The sequence below is a fragment of the Pogona vitticeps genome, chromosome 2 (assembly GCF_051106095.1).
Source record: "Pogona vitticeps strain Pit_001003342236 chromosome 2, PviZW2.1, whole genome shotgun sequence".
NCBI classification, from domain to species: Eukaryota; Metazoa; Chordata; class Lepidosauria; order Squamata; family Agamidae; genus Pogona; species Pogona vitticeps.
In genome coordinates, this window is record NC_135784.1 from 98,031,126 (window position 1) to 98,046,485 (window position 15,360).

Genomic DNA, 15,360 nt, shown 5'->3' on the forward strand with positions numbered 1-15,360 from the left:
CAAACATTTGCAATGGGAGGATTAAAATAGGGGATGGGGTGAAGGGCGATGGAGAATGTAATGCATGCAAAATTCCTCCTAATGAGCACAGAAGCTTTCCCAAAGTGAGTGTGTTCTTGCAAGGAGGACAACACTCTGTCCTGAGTTCTTCCCTTTAATGATTAACATCCTTGGAAGAATGGAAGTTCCCCTTCCACAGATGTATGTGAAATAAGAACAAGCTGAGAGTGGGCATGGCAGCTGAGTGGAAACTAAGTGATGTACAGTACTTGTGAAGGTGTTATTAATTTGGCTCTACCAGGAAATAAGTCCAAGTTATGTAGGGCTGGTGAGATTGATGGTTAGCCCATCCCTGTTCTATGAGGGGAGGCCAAGTCTTATGCTGTTCTAATGGGCACAGACCTGTTCCAAGGACACTACCAGCCACTGAGAGTCATCTGGCAGGAGCTGTTGTCTTGACAGCGGTGCCCCTCTGCCGATGGAGAGGAATTTTGGTACCATGATGGTAGCTGGCATAAGGCTCTCAAGCCAGGTGTTCTAAAGACTGTGAAGACAAGGCCCTGTTTTCTTTGTATCTGCTACAGCTAAAGCCCCATGTTCCCCTAAGATGGGGCGGATTAGGTCCAATCAGCTACAGCACCCACTAGAGCAGTAGTTTCTGACCTTGGGGCCCCACATGTTCTTGGACTTCAACTCCCAGAAATCCTGGCCAGCACAGCTAGTGGTGAAAGCTTCTGGGAATTTTAGCTGAAGAACACCAGGGGACATAAGGTTGGGAACCACTGCACTAGAGGAGCCAACTTTCCTCAAAGGTTACATTTCTGGATGACAACTCCCCAAGCCCCTCAGTCAGCATGGCCAGTATCATCAAAACAAAACAACACAAACCCCAAAAGACTTTCCGAGCACTGCTCCTCTTTTGCCTCATCACCTTCAGGGGTAGAATGGGAATTTGAAATGCAAAGTCCCACTGGGCTGAAAAGGCTTGTGCAACTGTCCATCAATTGGATGGTTCTTGGGATGCTGAATGAGAAAACTACCACTCTGTTTCCCCCTAGCCCTGCCTAGGATTCCTATGCCTGCTCCTTAAAAAATAAAAATCATTAAAACATTTAAATGTTTGTGCTATCTATTTTAGTTTCTTTATCATACTTCGAGTTTCTCTGTGAGATTTAATCATCCCAACTTTAAGGCAGTTCAGAAAAATAATGGGGACAAATGATATCTGCAAACCTATTTCTGAACTATCTTCACAAACACAGTGGAACATAGGAGGTTCCCATGAAGTCCGTTGAATCACCCAGCTCAGTATTACCTGTGCTGGGTTGGGGAAACATATCCCATATCCCACAGCTCAGCTCAGAAAAACTACATTTCCTTTAGTACACGTCCTTGAATTGCCCGACAAACATGGCCCCTGGAAAATCCTGACTATGGCATCTTGAGGACTCTATGAGTGGTAGTCCAGGAAAAAAAAACATTTTGAACTCTTTCTATTAGTCATCACATACAATTTGGTCATAGCTTTGATTCTATAAATGTGTTTTACTCCCGAGTGTTCCATGAAACACTGATAAGACTTCATCCCAGCCATTTTTGTTCAGTCTAAAACAGAAAGAATATTTCCAAATCCATGTCATCCACTAGCAAGTGTTGAATCATGATATCCACCAGAAACATCCCACTTGATCCAAACAAAGTATCATCAGCACCCTGGGAGGATCCCCAAACTTTGAGGGAAAATTGTGGAGATACTGGTATACCCCTAATGTTCCCTGCTGCCGTATGGGTGACAAACATATGTTCTTAAAGATGTAATGTGCTCCCACATGCATGCATACAATGAAGTGTATTCATTCATTTAAGTCATTTAGGTACTGTACTTTTTTTTTGGCCTTAATTGGGTTTTAGTGTGCCATTTAAAATTATTTCTCAGTGAAACATAAAAAACCCAGTGGTTTAGTATGAACATTTTATAGAAAATTAAAGGTAGCATCAGATTCAAATTATAGCATTTTTAGACTGCTTTCCATTCAGGTAAAATCTATGAAACAATAGAAGAAATAAAATGCGTAGAAACAAATCATGCCTGGGGCAATATGAATGCTTTTAATGTGCAAGAAAAATATTGTAAGATAGTTGCTTGACATCACCTTGCGTTTGCAGAGCAGAGCTCTGGTGCAAGCAGCATATGAAGCCAGGCCTTGGCAGAAAAAATCTTAACAATGTTCATCTCTCATTTCAGATTTTCTATGAAAAATCATCAAGGCTTTTGAGGAAAGGCAGGTGCGATTGTTGTGCAAAAGCACTAAAGGTCCTTGGAGGGAACTAACATAGACACTGCTGTTGGCCTGAAGGTACATTTCAGTGTGTCAGGTTTCATTAGAAATCATTGATCTTGAGTATGAGCTTCACACAGGCTGTTCAACATTAGTCAGAGACTTCCTGTTGGAATTCAGAGAATGATAAAAGTTGGAACGGCCCTATAAGGCTGTCAATTCCCCCCTCCCCCGCATGCTCAATGCAGGAATCCAGTCAAAGATATCTGACAGATGGTTGTCTGATTTGCTGTTGAATACCTCCAGCACTGGAGCACTCACCACTACCTGAGGTGACTGGTTCCATTGTCGTAGTATTCTAACATTTGGATTTTTTTTCCCTGATATTTAACTGAAATCTGGCTTCCTTTAATTTGAGCTCATTATTATGTGTCCTGCACTCTGGAATGATCGAGAACAGATCTTGCCCTTCCTCTGTGTGATAATCTTTCAAGTATTTTAAATGTGCTATCATATCTCCCTGCATCTTTTCTCTATGCTAAACATGCCCAGTTCTTTAAGTCATTTCTCACAGGGCTTGGTTTTCAGTCCCCTGAACACCCTCATTGCCCTCCTCTGAATTTGTTCCAGTTTGTCAGCATCCTTCTTAAAGTACAGTTTCCAGAACTGGACACAGAACTCAAGAGGAGACCTAACAGATTCTGTAACCAACTGTGTATCCACTTGATACTTGTTCTGTGCAACTGTGAAGGAGAAATAGAAAGGAGAAAAAGAGATGCCGTCTCCCCAGATAATAGTGTCACAGAAAGAGGAAGAGAGAAAAGAAAAAGAAGGATTGATTATAAAGGAAAATGATGAGAAGGAAGTGGAGGGGAAAGAAGTAAAGGTGGAAGTTTGGTAGAAGAAGGAAAGGGAAAGGAAGGGGAGGAGTTCATCTTACCAGTGTGGGAGGAGGATATAAAAGAGAAGGAGAAAAGAAGAGTTTTCAATATACGACAGGAAGGAATAAGAAAGAAAGGAGAGTCGAGTTATGGAAAAGCGAGAGCGTTATTGGAAGATTTTCCCAACTTCAAAGTGGGAGGATTGTTAAAAGAAGGTGACAATAACAAGAATGGATAGTCATGGTCTTCCCACGAGGACAAGGTCACTAGAGGAGGGTGATCAGACCCCTATTCGTCATTCAATTAACCACCGTGCGAGGGGTATTGGGCTTGGCGTCCCTGTTGCGGCACAATATGTGCAGTGAGGAGTGTTCCACTGAGGATGCCCATGGACAAAGAACCTTCAAACGAACCTAATCACAAAAATGTTGAAGAGTACCAGGTCTTGTGGTAACCCACTTGCTCCCAGTTTGAGAAGAAGCTACTGATAAGCACTCTCTGAGTATGATTCTCTAACCAACTGTATATCCACCTGACACTTGTTCTATGCAACTCATATCTCATTAGCTTACTAATCAGAATATCATAGGACACTTTGTGAAGGGCTTTCAGCTGACTTCTCTGATAAAAATTGTAACCTTTTTAGTAAATTAATGTAGTTGCAATATGGGATGTTTCAGAGTCCTATGATAAAATTATTAGCAGCAAAATGAAGCCAGAAGAGAAAGGTACTTGTTTCTAATAGCAATATAGGGTTGCCAATTTTTTCCCCCTAGCAATTCTTTTCCTATTATATGACAGCAAGAAAAGTTATTGGTATTGTGTTTCCTCACAATGAAAGAAAATGTGGCTGAGGAAGGTTTCAGCTACTGAATGCCTGCCTGCCATGTGTTTCCTAAGAATTCAGATGCTCTTCCAGGAAGTATGCAATGATAGTAACCATGTGGTCGCAATGACATTCCCAGGGCTGGCCCTGTCATTAGACAAAGTGAGGCAACCGATGTTAGGGACAACAGTACCAGGCAGCTCTCTTGATCTTTGCTCCTGAGCCACTATCTTCAGACTTTGCTGCAGGAGTGAGCTGTGTGTATGAAGCCCCTAAACTAGCCCGCTGCCCATGGAAAAAGTGGGAGGACATTCTGTGTCCAATGCCATTACCAGTGCTGAAATAGAATTCACTTGGCAATCTCATTCATTCACAGAATTGGCGAAAGTTGTCTATGCTGCTGTCTTGACTTTGTCTCTGGCATTAAAACATGTTGAGCCAACCTTGCATGACTGTGTACTATTAGCCTGTTTTTGAGATTTTAGAGGCCTATTGGAAATATTCCTTGGCTTTGAATTTTACTTGGAAGTTCCACTGGACACAGTGAGATTTACTTCTTAGTAAACCTGCAAGGTATCGTATCACATACTCGCTGAGGAGTAAGATTGAGTGAACTGAATTTAGTGGACAGAATCAAGCTATCAGCTTATTCTTTACATTGGAATGGGTAATATGAGATACTGTATTGGAGGGTAGTTAGCATAAATAGCTCCCGGTTACAAGCATCAGACAAGTTCTGGAGTCATGATTAGGTTAAGTATGCTGTTGGGCAAAAATGCAGATAAGCTGGTAGGGAAGGGGAACTTCTATGATGCAATGTTCCAATGGTTACAAGATTTTGATTGCCTTTTTAAATCTGCCTGTACTATCATGGTGTCTCTCTTTTTGTCACAGCAGTGACTACGTTCTGCAAAAGCTAGTAAGAAGACATCATAGTTCCAGTTCCCTGCACAGCCTGTATGCAGAAGATTCAGTTGTGCCCAAAAGTGAACTGCAGAGTTTGTGGATAAAGATTTGTCTAACTGCTGATTCATGCTAGTTCAGGAACTGATTACCTTGACTGGGAAAATAAGTTGTCTGTGTTATGTACTGCATCTTTAAGCAGCATATTTCAGTATATTTTGTATGACTTCTTTAAAAAACATCCTAGAGGGTTGTTTTTTAAAGAAGGGCTCCCCCACCCTGTTTGTTTGTTTTCTTATTTATAGCCTCTTTCTCCCTATTAGAGGACCCAAAACAGTTTATTATGCTGCAGAATTTAAAAACCTGTATTTCCTGAATGGTCCTCAGTTGATGTCATATTGATAGTTAATTGATGCCCAGGAGTGGGGTGGGAAGATTTTGGTGTTAAGGAAAAAAATGTCCTCAGAATTAACAAGGAACTTGAAAATTCTCAGTAGTTCAACAAGATGAAATGTCAGAATACAGCTGAGTCTCTTTGAGAAAGGTATTCCAAAGCCAGAAGGCCCTCTCCTTTACGCACCTGTCTTTCCACCACAGAAAATATGTTGAGCAAAAACTAATTTGGGAGAAGGCATTATTAGGAAGTTGGGTCCTACACCATTTAGGAAAGGACTGGCATCTTTATGACTAATACCGACCAACAGATTTGTTTCCTTTAACTTTGCCAAATCATCACCTCAAACTGGGCAGTGATTCCTATGTTTTTTACACACACACACACACACACACACACACACACACACACACACACACACACACACACACACACACACACACACAGAATACACTGTGTGTGTGTGTGTGTATACACACACACACACACATAGATATACATACATACATACATACATACATACATACATACATACATACATACATACATATATATATACAGTATATATATACAGTATATATATATATATACAGTGTGTGTGTGTGTGTGTGTGTGTGTGTATATATATACTGTATATATATACTGTATATATATATACTGTGTGTGTACATATATATATACTGTGTGTGTGTGTATATATTCGACTCTAGGGGGCGGTGCTCATCCCCGTTTCCAAGCCATAGAGCCAGCGTTTGTCCGAAGACAATCTTCCGTGGTCACATGGCCAGTTCGACTTAGACACGGAACGCTGTTACCTTCCCACCGAAGTGGTCCCTATTGATCTACTGTACTTGCATTTGCATGCTTTCGAACCGCTAAGTTGGCGGGAGCTGGGACAAGTGACGGGCGCTCACTCCGTTGCGTGGATTCGATCTTACGACTGCTTGGTCTTCTGACCCTGCAGCACAGGCTTCTGCGGTTTAGCCCGCAGTGCCACCACGTCCCTCATTAGGCAACATTAGGCAGACTATTTTACAGAAACAGTGAAATTAGGCATCCTCTAGTGAGGTAAGTGGAACAGAGTTACTGTAAATTCTAATAGAGATACATTAATGGGCAACTATTGGATAACCTCATGTGATTTTTGTGGTGTGCTAAAATTAATGTGTCAACAGTTTTGAGGGCCTCCCCCCCTTAGATTTAAATTAACAATGTAAAGAAAGTACCTATTGTTATAAATACTGTATTTAAAGATAAATATTCTGATACAAATGATTTTCACATAGAGCAGTTCATATGTTAGAATACAATATTTAAACCACATTAAATGTATTTTCCCCCTCTATCAAATGTTTCCAGTGCTTATCAGCTCTTGGGAATTTAAAAAGTTTTCTTTAGTCAGTGCATGTCCAATAAAGATGCCAATGCATTCTTAGGCCACTATTTTTTTCCCAGTAAAATCTTATCATTCAGAATGTTCCAGAAAACCCCACCTATTGCAGTCAACAATGAGAGACTGTGGGAGTTCCTGACCCTAATAACCAGTGGGCCAATTAATTCCCATTCTGCTTTAGAAGGGGTCGAACTGTGTACAATCAAATAGTAGCCTACCAATGTTTACTCAGAAGGAAGTCTGCTTTTTTTCCAAGAGGATATTCTCCCAAACAAGTCTGTACTAAACTGTAGCCAAAATCAAGCATGGAGTTGTGTATACACTGTCAGTAAATATTTAACAATAAGATGATGACCCAGTGTGTAAGCACCATTGTGGGAAAAATGGCCTGGAAGTCCCTATTAAAGGCAAAAAATATCGTGCAAGTGTGAAAGTGAGGAGGGCCAATGCAAAACAATCAACACCTTCAAATCCCCTTTTCTAGGAATCAGACTTTGCTTTGCAAGGCTTCACAATAATAATCCACCTGGGTAATTAGGAAGACAAGCTAATAAGAAGTGCTTTTATTGGGTTCATCCCCACTGCCCTTCACAGAAAGCAAAAGAACCTGCCCTATGTGTGGTGTCATATACTTTATTTATGCCCAGAAACTCACAGCTTCCAGGAGATGAGAGAGGTCTAGAATGACTCATTTCCCCGTACTGCTTTGTTCCAGCCTTATCCCACTTATTAATTAATTAATCAGTAGCACATTATGGTAGCAGACAGAATAGTATCAACTGGTGATCTTACCATTAAAGTGTCTTTTCATGCTTATGCTTAGCACAGCAGCCAATCTGATTGGTCTTCTAAACAGACTAACCCATATCTGTGGTTATGTAGATCAGCAGAAGAAAACATCTTGTCCCTGGGCTCCTTCCTCCTTGAATGATTCTCAAACCACGACAAATCAGAAGGGTCACCTCTGCAGGAGCCAGAAACCATGTAGGGTGTGTGCAAGCATCACAATCATTGCCAACTGTTTATTGAGAAAGTAGATGTCATATGCATTTAAATCCGATGACACAAAGGTGAGTAATCTCAAGGAGCTTGGGGGAGAGGCAATTTTTCAGCCATCATGATCTACAATAGATCCGGATATGACTTCCAGTGCCGCCGAAATGAGAACTTCCACTCCCTCCAGGAGGGGAAAAAGATAATTATTTTGCACAAGAGAGAGAGAGAGAGTATTTTAAACTTGGGGATCCAAGTGTGGCCTGAGAAAGCACAAAAATGCCTTTGGGGCTACATGGCACCGACCCCTGCTCTAACTTGTTCACATCTTTTTAATTAAATTTTATTTTTTAAATTATACAATCTTAACTGCTGTGCACCCCATACCCACGGGACCCCTTGGAGCAATACTTTCAATACGAACTTCCTTCCCAAAATTGTATTGATTGTTGTTTAGAGGCTTTCCCCTTTCCTTTCACTAATACAAATTCAATGCATCTACCCCAAATAGCATAAAAATTTGAACTTGTATTCGCGAAGGCTTTCACGGCTGGGATCTAATGGTTGTTGTGGGTTTTTCGGGCTCTTTGGCTGTGTTCTGAAGGTTGTTCTTCCTAACGTTTCACCAGTCTCTATGGCCAGCATCTTCAGAAGACAGCACTCTGTGCTCTGGTGTAGTTGGCTTGGGAGTGTAGTATTTATGGCTGTGAGATAGGCTTTTGTCTTTTTCTGTAGATGGGTGATTAGTGTGTCTTATTGTGGGTGTATTGTTGTGCTAAGGAGAAGAGATTGTCTGTCACTGTGGTTGATGAGTGTCATTAGCTGGTCTTTTGTGTGTAGTGATCCCCTGTCCTTGTGGCTGGGTAGAGTTCGTTGACCTTTTGCATGCTGTATTTTTGAGAACTTGGCTCCCAGCTAAGGGGACCGAGTGGGACTCAAGCAAATAGTCTATCACTCTTATGCTTCAAAGTGGCATTCCTACATATAATTCTTCCATTTTCATTTTTATGGTTCTTCCTTTCTTTTTATTGGATGCCCAATGGCCTACCAAGAAATAAATCTCATGAGGTTTGGTGAAGCTATCTTTCAGAATAAATGTTGGAAGCCTTCCTAAGAGTCTTTAGCAAGAACCCTATTAGTTTGATGTAAGGTTTGCACAGCTTAAGCTGTTGCAGCTAATTGTGGCTAACTGAGGAGATGCTAGGGCACATTTCAGTCAAATGCCTAGTCACATGGCCCGTTTTACAACTGATAAGTACTCTGGCACCTCATCAATTAACCAATTGTCCAAATTAGCTTGGACAAGTTATGCATACCTTACACGAACACGAACAGGATTCTGGCCTTTTGATACTAAACTATTTAGCAGTACTGTATAAATCATTATAAGAATATAAAATTTGTTTCTAAACTACTTTAATTGTATTGATAAGATGGTATTTTATAGAATGCCAACTCAAAACCTGTAGTATATCCAAATATCCCAATAAAGAGTGAACAACATGTATTCAGCATTTTTCTTCTGTAATCCAAGCACGTGGTCTTTGGAACCATGCAAATGTAATTTTAATAAGTATATATAATATTTATTCTACATACCATGGGTTCATTTTATTTTATTTACTGAAATGTATAGGTGAGAGATTCCCACTATATGTGCCATGTGTTTACGAAACTAATTTTCGGAATGAGGAAATTCAAATCCTCTTTCCAGAATCCAGCCTCACAACATAATTGAGGAGTAGGACTGGAGGAGTCATTTAGGTGAAATGCTGCCATCTGTCTGCATTGATCAGAAACGCCCCAAGGACCAACCTTTAAATACAATCTTTTTTGAATGAGGACAAGAATTTAAATCCTGAAAGAGCATAGGCTTCAGGTCCAACAGTTCTAGAATCTGACATTTCCAGTGCATTACGTGTTAGTCTGTTGCAGCAAAAATAACAAAGAACTTTGTGGCACCTTAAAGGTTAACCAAAGTTATTAGACATTAAGCTTTTTTGGTGAGCAGCAGCCTGCAGTCCATGAAAGCTTATGCCAAACAAAATCTGTTAGACAACCACACTTTGCAAACCCTACTGTAGTTGAAACGTATTAAATAGGAAAACCAAGCAATTGTTTAAATGGCGTCTATTGCTAAGTTATGCAACCACTAGGATGATGCAAATGTGCGCGTGAGCGTTTTAAGGCCAAGCCAGTTACACTTTTAAAGCTGGGAACATTCATACTTTAGGTAGCACAACAGCAGAAAGGTAGATGGCAGATACACAAGAAGACCCCTGCAGCTGGATCCACCCAAAGATATGTCTAGTCTAGCGTCCTGTTTCCCACAATGACCATCCAGATGCCTTTGGGAAGCCAACAAGCAAGACGTGAGAATAAAATCTTGCTTCAGATGTAATAAGGCACAACATGTTGTCCCTGAGCCCGATTGCTTTTTGTTTATGAATGTGTGCAATCCCCTTTTAAACCTGCCTAAATTGTTCTCTTTCTGCAAATCTTCTGGTTGCAAAATCGATTGTTTTCCCTATACGAGTGAAGAAGTATGTCTGTTTCTTTCCACTGAATGTCCCACCATTCAGTTTCATTAGCCGCCCCGAGTAGACATGGTCTAGAGGGGCAGGGTAAAAATCAAATAAATAAATAAATAAATAGGTGACTCTGGGTGCTAAAGTCTCTCAGTAAACTAGAGGCGCATCAGAGAATATTAGAAACCAGATTTGCATTCCATATAGGGAAGAATGAAATACCAATGGTGAGTGCAGGAAGTGAACCTCTTATCATATTATTTTCCTGTCATTTATTCATTGTGAGGTTTTCCTAGGAATATGCTCCCATGTTGACCCATTAATATGTAATGATATTTAGTACCTATTCAAGAACTATGAATCTTAGTTAAATATTAATTTGACCACATGTGGGTGTAGAAAAAGTTCACCTTGGGAGAATGACTAGGAAAAGTCATAACAATGGCAATTTCTTCTGATTGCCTAGGATACAAATTAACCTTTAAACCTATTTTTCTTTAATCAGTTATACGATTATTTATGACATGCTAGATATCTGATTAATAACTTTTGTATTTGAAAGAATCTGCAGAAGATAAAAATTGCATTTACCTGTGGCCTGAAAACCAAATCTCACTATCATTTATAGAAGGACTTCCTGAATACAGAATATTTTTTAATATTGGCATATTTCAGTTCCAAATAAGAATAACACATAAGAAACTGGTTTATTGTGAACTCTTACATCAAATAACTATGAAAATAATATAATCTGCTGACATAAACAAAAGGGTACATTTTTGGTAAAATATCACACGCAGATTAGATATATTACTGTAATCCCTTTTGGGAATTACAAAAGATAGATTTGATTGGGTTCAGGACATTGCTTTAATAATCTTTAATAATCAAATAATTGTGTTGCACGAAGAAAAAAGAGAGATCTGCAGTTTTTAAAAGAGGTGGGCCAAGCCAATTAATAACATGGTTGAAATAAGCAGAACTTAAAACTCCACAGCAGGTATGAGCCATGTCTTCTGATCCAACTTCAGGGTGTGTTTTTGCTTTTCTTTTCCTGTTCAATCGCTGCCAAGAAAATACGAGAAAAAATTGTTTGCTAACATTTGACACCACAAGAGCACCGTGTTCCTGAAGCACTTAACAAACAAACCATCATATTCTTTTGTTCTTATCGTTATGAGTTTGTGCATAAAACACACACACATCTCTTGAAAGTGTAATGTCACCTTCTCTTCCATCGCTAGGAAAGAAAACTATGTTTCTGAATCACAAGCTTCTGCTTTTTACTGCTCCGAGGTGAGCAAAGGAACAGGCCTGCGCTGTGTAACACAGAAATGTGCATAGTTAGAAAAAGCAGGGATTGGTGGATTTACTCTGAACAAGCACTGTTCTGTGTTTTAGAACTGCATGATGTCCCTGATCCAGTTAATTCTGAGGCAGAAGAGAGTAACTCAACTACATTCATAGGTCTGCAGCTAGGTGCAATTTCTCACCTTTGACTCTTTTAGCATGGACTGATGGGAGTTGTAACCCAAGAACATTTTGTGGGCTGTACCTTCCCACCCCTCTTCTAAAGTGTTTACTTGTCCTAATTTCATAGCGGGATGGGTGTCGCCATGACATTATGTGGACTATTGATTAGCTGGAAGTTCAGGTTTCCTCTGTTATGAGGTTTACTTTGGTGAGTATCTCTCAGCTTTATCTATCTCACAGTCTTGTTGCAAAGATAAAAGAGGAGCACATATTCCACTCTGAAATCTTTTGGGAAGGGCAGGATAATTATATAATACAGGCTAAACCCAATTGTTAGCGCCAACTCAGCCAGAATAGACAGCTTGATTCACTCAACCTATTCTAGTTGGGACTAACAATTGGATTGAGCCCAATGAATGGCATGGCTTCAAGTTCATTTCCTCCAACTGCATTTTTAACTATCTCCTTTTTGTACCTTCATTCTCAGATATCACCATGAGGGCGAGGAAGGAATGGCATCTTATTTTAACTATCAGTTAAAATAAGATGCCATTCAAAATAATTTATTATTTATTATTCAAAACACTTATACCCCACTTTTCTCCTCAAGAGGACTCGAGGTGACTTACAATATCAAAACAAATATTTGTTTATTTGTTTGTATACCGCCTTTCTCCCCAAAAAGACCCAAAGTGGCTTACATAATTAAGACATCATTTAAAAGCTAAAAACAGTAAGTATACAAATATTTAAAAAACAAATAAGCAAATGTTATATTAAAATGGTAACTAAGATTAATATTAAAATACATTTAAAACAACAGAGCACAACAATCCATTTAAAACCCCTCTCAGACCACCGGTCATTAAGGAAAAGCCTGTCTGAAGGGAAAGGTCTTTCCCTGCCTGCAGAAGGGCAGCAATGATGGGACTAGCCTAGGTTTCCGTGGGAGGGGGTCCCAGAGACTGGGAGCAGCAACAGAGAAGGCCCTCTCCTGTGTCCCCACCAAGCGCTCCTATGAGGGTGGTGGGACTGAGAGAAACTCCTCCCCTGATGATCTTAATGCCTGGGCAGGCTGATAGAGGGAGATACGGTCTTAAGCCATTCAGGGCTTTGTAGGTTAAAACCAGCACTTTTAATTGTGCCCGCAAACAGATTGGCAGCCAGTGCAGCTGCTGAAAGAGGGGAGTTGTATGTTCCCTGTAATCAAACCCAGTTAACAATCTGGCTTTGACATTTTGGACCCTTTGATATTTCCAAACACTTTCCAAAGGCAGCCCCTCCACATAGCATGTTCCACAGTAATCCAACCGAGATGTACTATTTTTTTTTTAAAAAACCACTGTGACATAAATTATTTTTATTGTTTTTATCATGCAACATTCTCATACAAATAAAGGTAGAGCAATAAATTATTATAATATAGAAAATAATAAAACATAAATAAAAAAACTAATAGATAAAAACAGTATAACTGCTTTTCTGAAACCAATTTGAAATTATTGCTGTTGTCATTAATACACAGCAGCCCCTTTTTCAAAAATAACAACCAATTCCCCTTTAGGCAGACAGATGTTGGGGGGCAAAGCAGAACCCTGAGGGATGCCACAAGCTGACCACCAGTTCCCCAGCACTACCTTCTGAGTTCTCCGCTCTAGGAAGGACTGGAGGCACTGTAAAACGGAGAGATAGGCCATGGCTGATGCTACTGAAAGTCACTGACAGGTTCAGAAGAACCAACAAGAGCACATTTATCATGTCCAATTCCTGGCATAGATCATCCACCAAAGTGAACAGTCTCCCTCCCACAGTCAGGCCTGAAACCAGATTGAAACAGATTTAAATAATCCATCTCATCCAGGAACTGAGAAGCCACCACATGATCCACTATCTGTCCTAGGAATGGAAGATCATTTGAGACCGGCTACTAGTACAGTAGTTATCCAATACCATGGTGTTCAAGAAGGACTTTTTCATCAATAGTCTTACCATTGCCTCCTTTAAGCATGCTAAGATCTGGCCCTGCATCAGGAAGGTATTCACTACTTCTCCTATCCATTTGGCCAGTCCCCCTTGGGCGCCTTTATAAGCCAGGAATGGAAGTCGCCAACACACACATGGAGGCCCTCACCTCTCTAAGGGTCCTGTCCACATCCTTAGGCTGTGAGGACGGAAACCTATCTATCAACACAAGAAAGTGGAGCCAATGTTACATTAACAGGATCTGTATCAAATACAGCATCTAGGTCATTTATATCCCACTGTCTCCTCCAGTGAGCTGAAAGAGATACACATTGTTCACTTCTTCCCCGTTTTATCTTCACAACAGTCTGGTGAGGTAGGTGAGGGTGAAAAAGAGTTATTGGCCCAAGGGCACCCTGACGGTTTCATAGCAAAGTGGGGGGAAGATTTTAACCTGCATCTCCCAACCAAAATGTCATGCCATGGTCTCATTTTGAAACTCAACAGTTCTGATTACAAAGGCTTATAGGTCTGATCATAAATTGAATGGCAACTAAGTGACAAAAGAGTAGGCAATGGACATCAATATCTACATCTGTATCATGTGCTAAATAGGAGAAGGAACATATTAGTTCTATTCTAAATGTTAACCAAGCTGATCAGAAGGCTTGGAATACAAGTATTGCTAGCTACTGCTGCAGAATGATAGTAAAGAAATGTTCTTATTTTCAGACTGGTAAAAGAGGAACAAGTATAATATAATTTACATTAAACTCATCACATTTTGGAAATGTAGCCATAACATTCTTCCAAACAGAAAAGCTCACCCATTCCGTGGCCATTTAAAAACGTATGTGACAAAAACATTAGTAGGTAGCAGCTTGTTTAATTCAGTGAAATACAGTAGAAATACGATAGAAGCTGTCCAGAAGAGGGCAGCACAAAACAGTCTTTAAATGATGGAGCATCCTTCTCTACAGTATATGGTAGAAGGGCATATTGTGCGTTTATTAAAAATTTAAATTAAAAAAATTACAGACAGCATTGTGAGATCTTAAAATCTAACAGATTTAGTGCAGCATAAACTTATGTACGTTACTGTAGCATTCCCTTTCATGTTATGACAAATCTGCTGGACTACGTACATGGTTCTAAAATATATTTTATTGCAGCAGGGGAGTGCATATGTATACAGTAGCACTTCAACATGGCTACTTTCTGGTATTTGTTAAAAAAGCTCTTCGATTTGAAATTCAAATATATAATCATCATGCCTCTAGGCAGACTGCCAAAACAAAGTGTTCAAAGTACACGAGTGTTATCTCCTATGTTAAACAGTAAATTCAATTCACACACATTACAGTGTGGTCCTAAAATGTCCAATATATATTACTGCTGTAGAAAGATAATAACACCAAGTTAATTATTCTTTTAAAAGCAATATGAAGACTGCAGTCTTATACTCATTTACCTTGGAGAGCCTAGACTATTAGGTCCTTAAGCATTTATGCATTATTCCTGTTGAGGAAACTATTAATTGTACATCCAGGACAATAGAACTTACTTTCCTTTGTGGGCAATGGGTTTTTTCCTCTGGTTTCCATTTTTTTTCAGCTTGGTCTTATCAAATGTTTCAATTTCTGCAAAATCTGGTCTGTCAGACATGATGGAGCCTGACAAAGAGAGGAGAAACACACCCTTGGCTTTGTTAGCAATTGCCCCCATATT

General features: G+C 39.8%; 1 protein-coding gene across 1 annotated transcript in view; it reads right to left on the bottom strand.

Annotated features, from left to right (window-relative positions):
• Positions 1-6,424: 6,424 nt before the first annotated feature.
• The window catches only part of LOC110073493 (thymosin beta-12), a 53,556-nt gene continuing 44,620 nt past the window's right edge, over positions 6,425-15,360 (bottom strand). The window contains 3 exon segments of the mRNA XM_078385708.1: positions 6,425-11,262; positions 15,197-15,233; positions 15,235-15,305. Of these exon segments, the coding sequence (XP_078241834.1) occupies positions 11,225-11,262; positions 15,197-15,233; positions 15,235-15,297 (138 nt within the window). The 5' untranslated portion in view covers positions 15,298-15,305 and the 3' untranslated portion in view covers positions 6,425-11,224.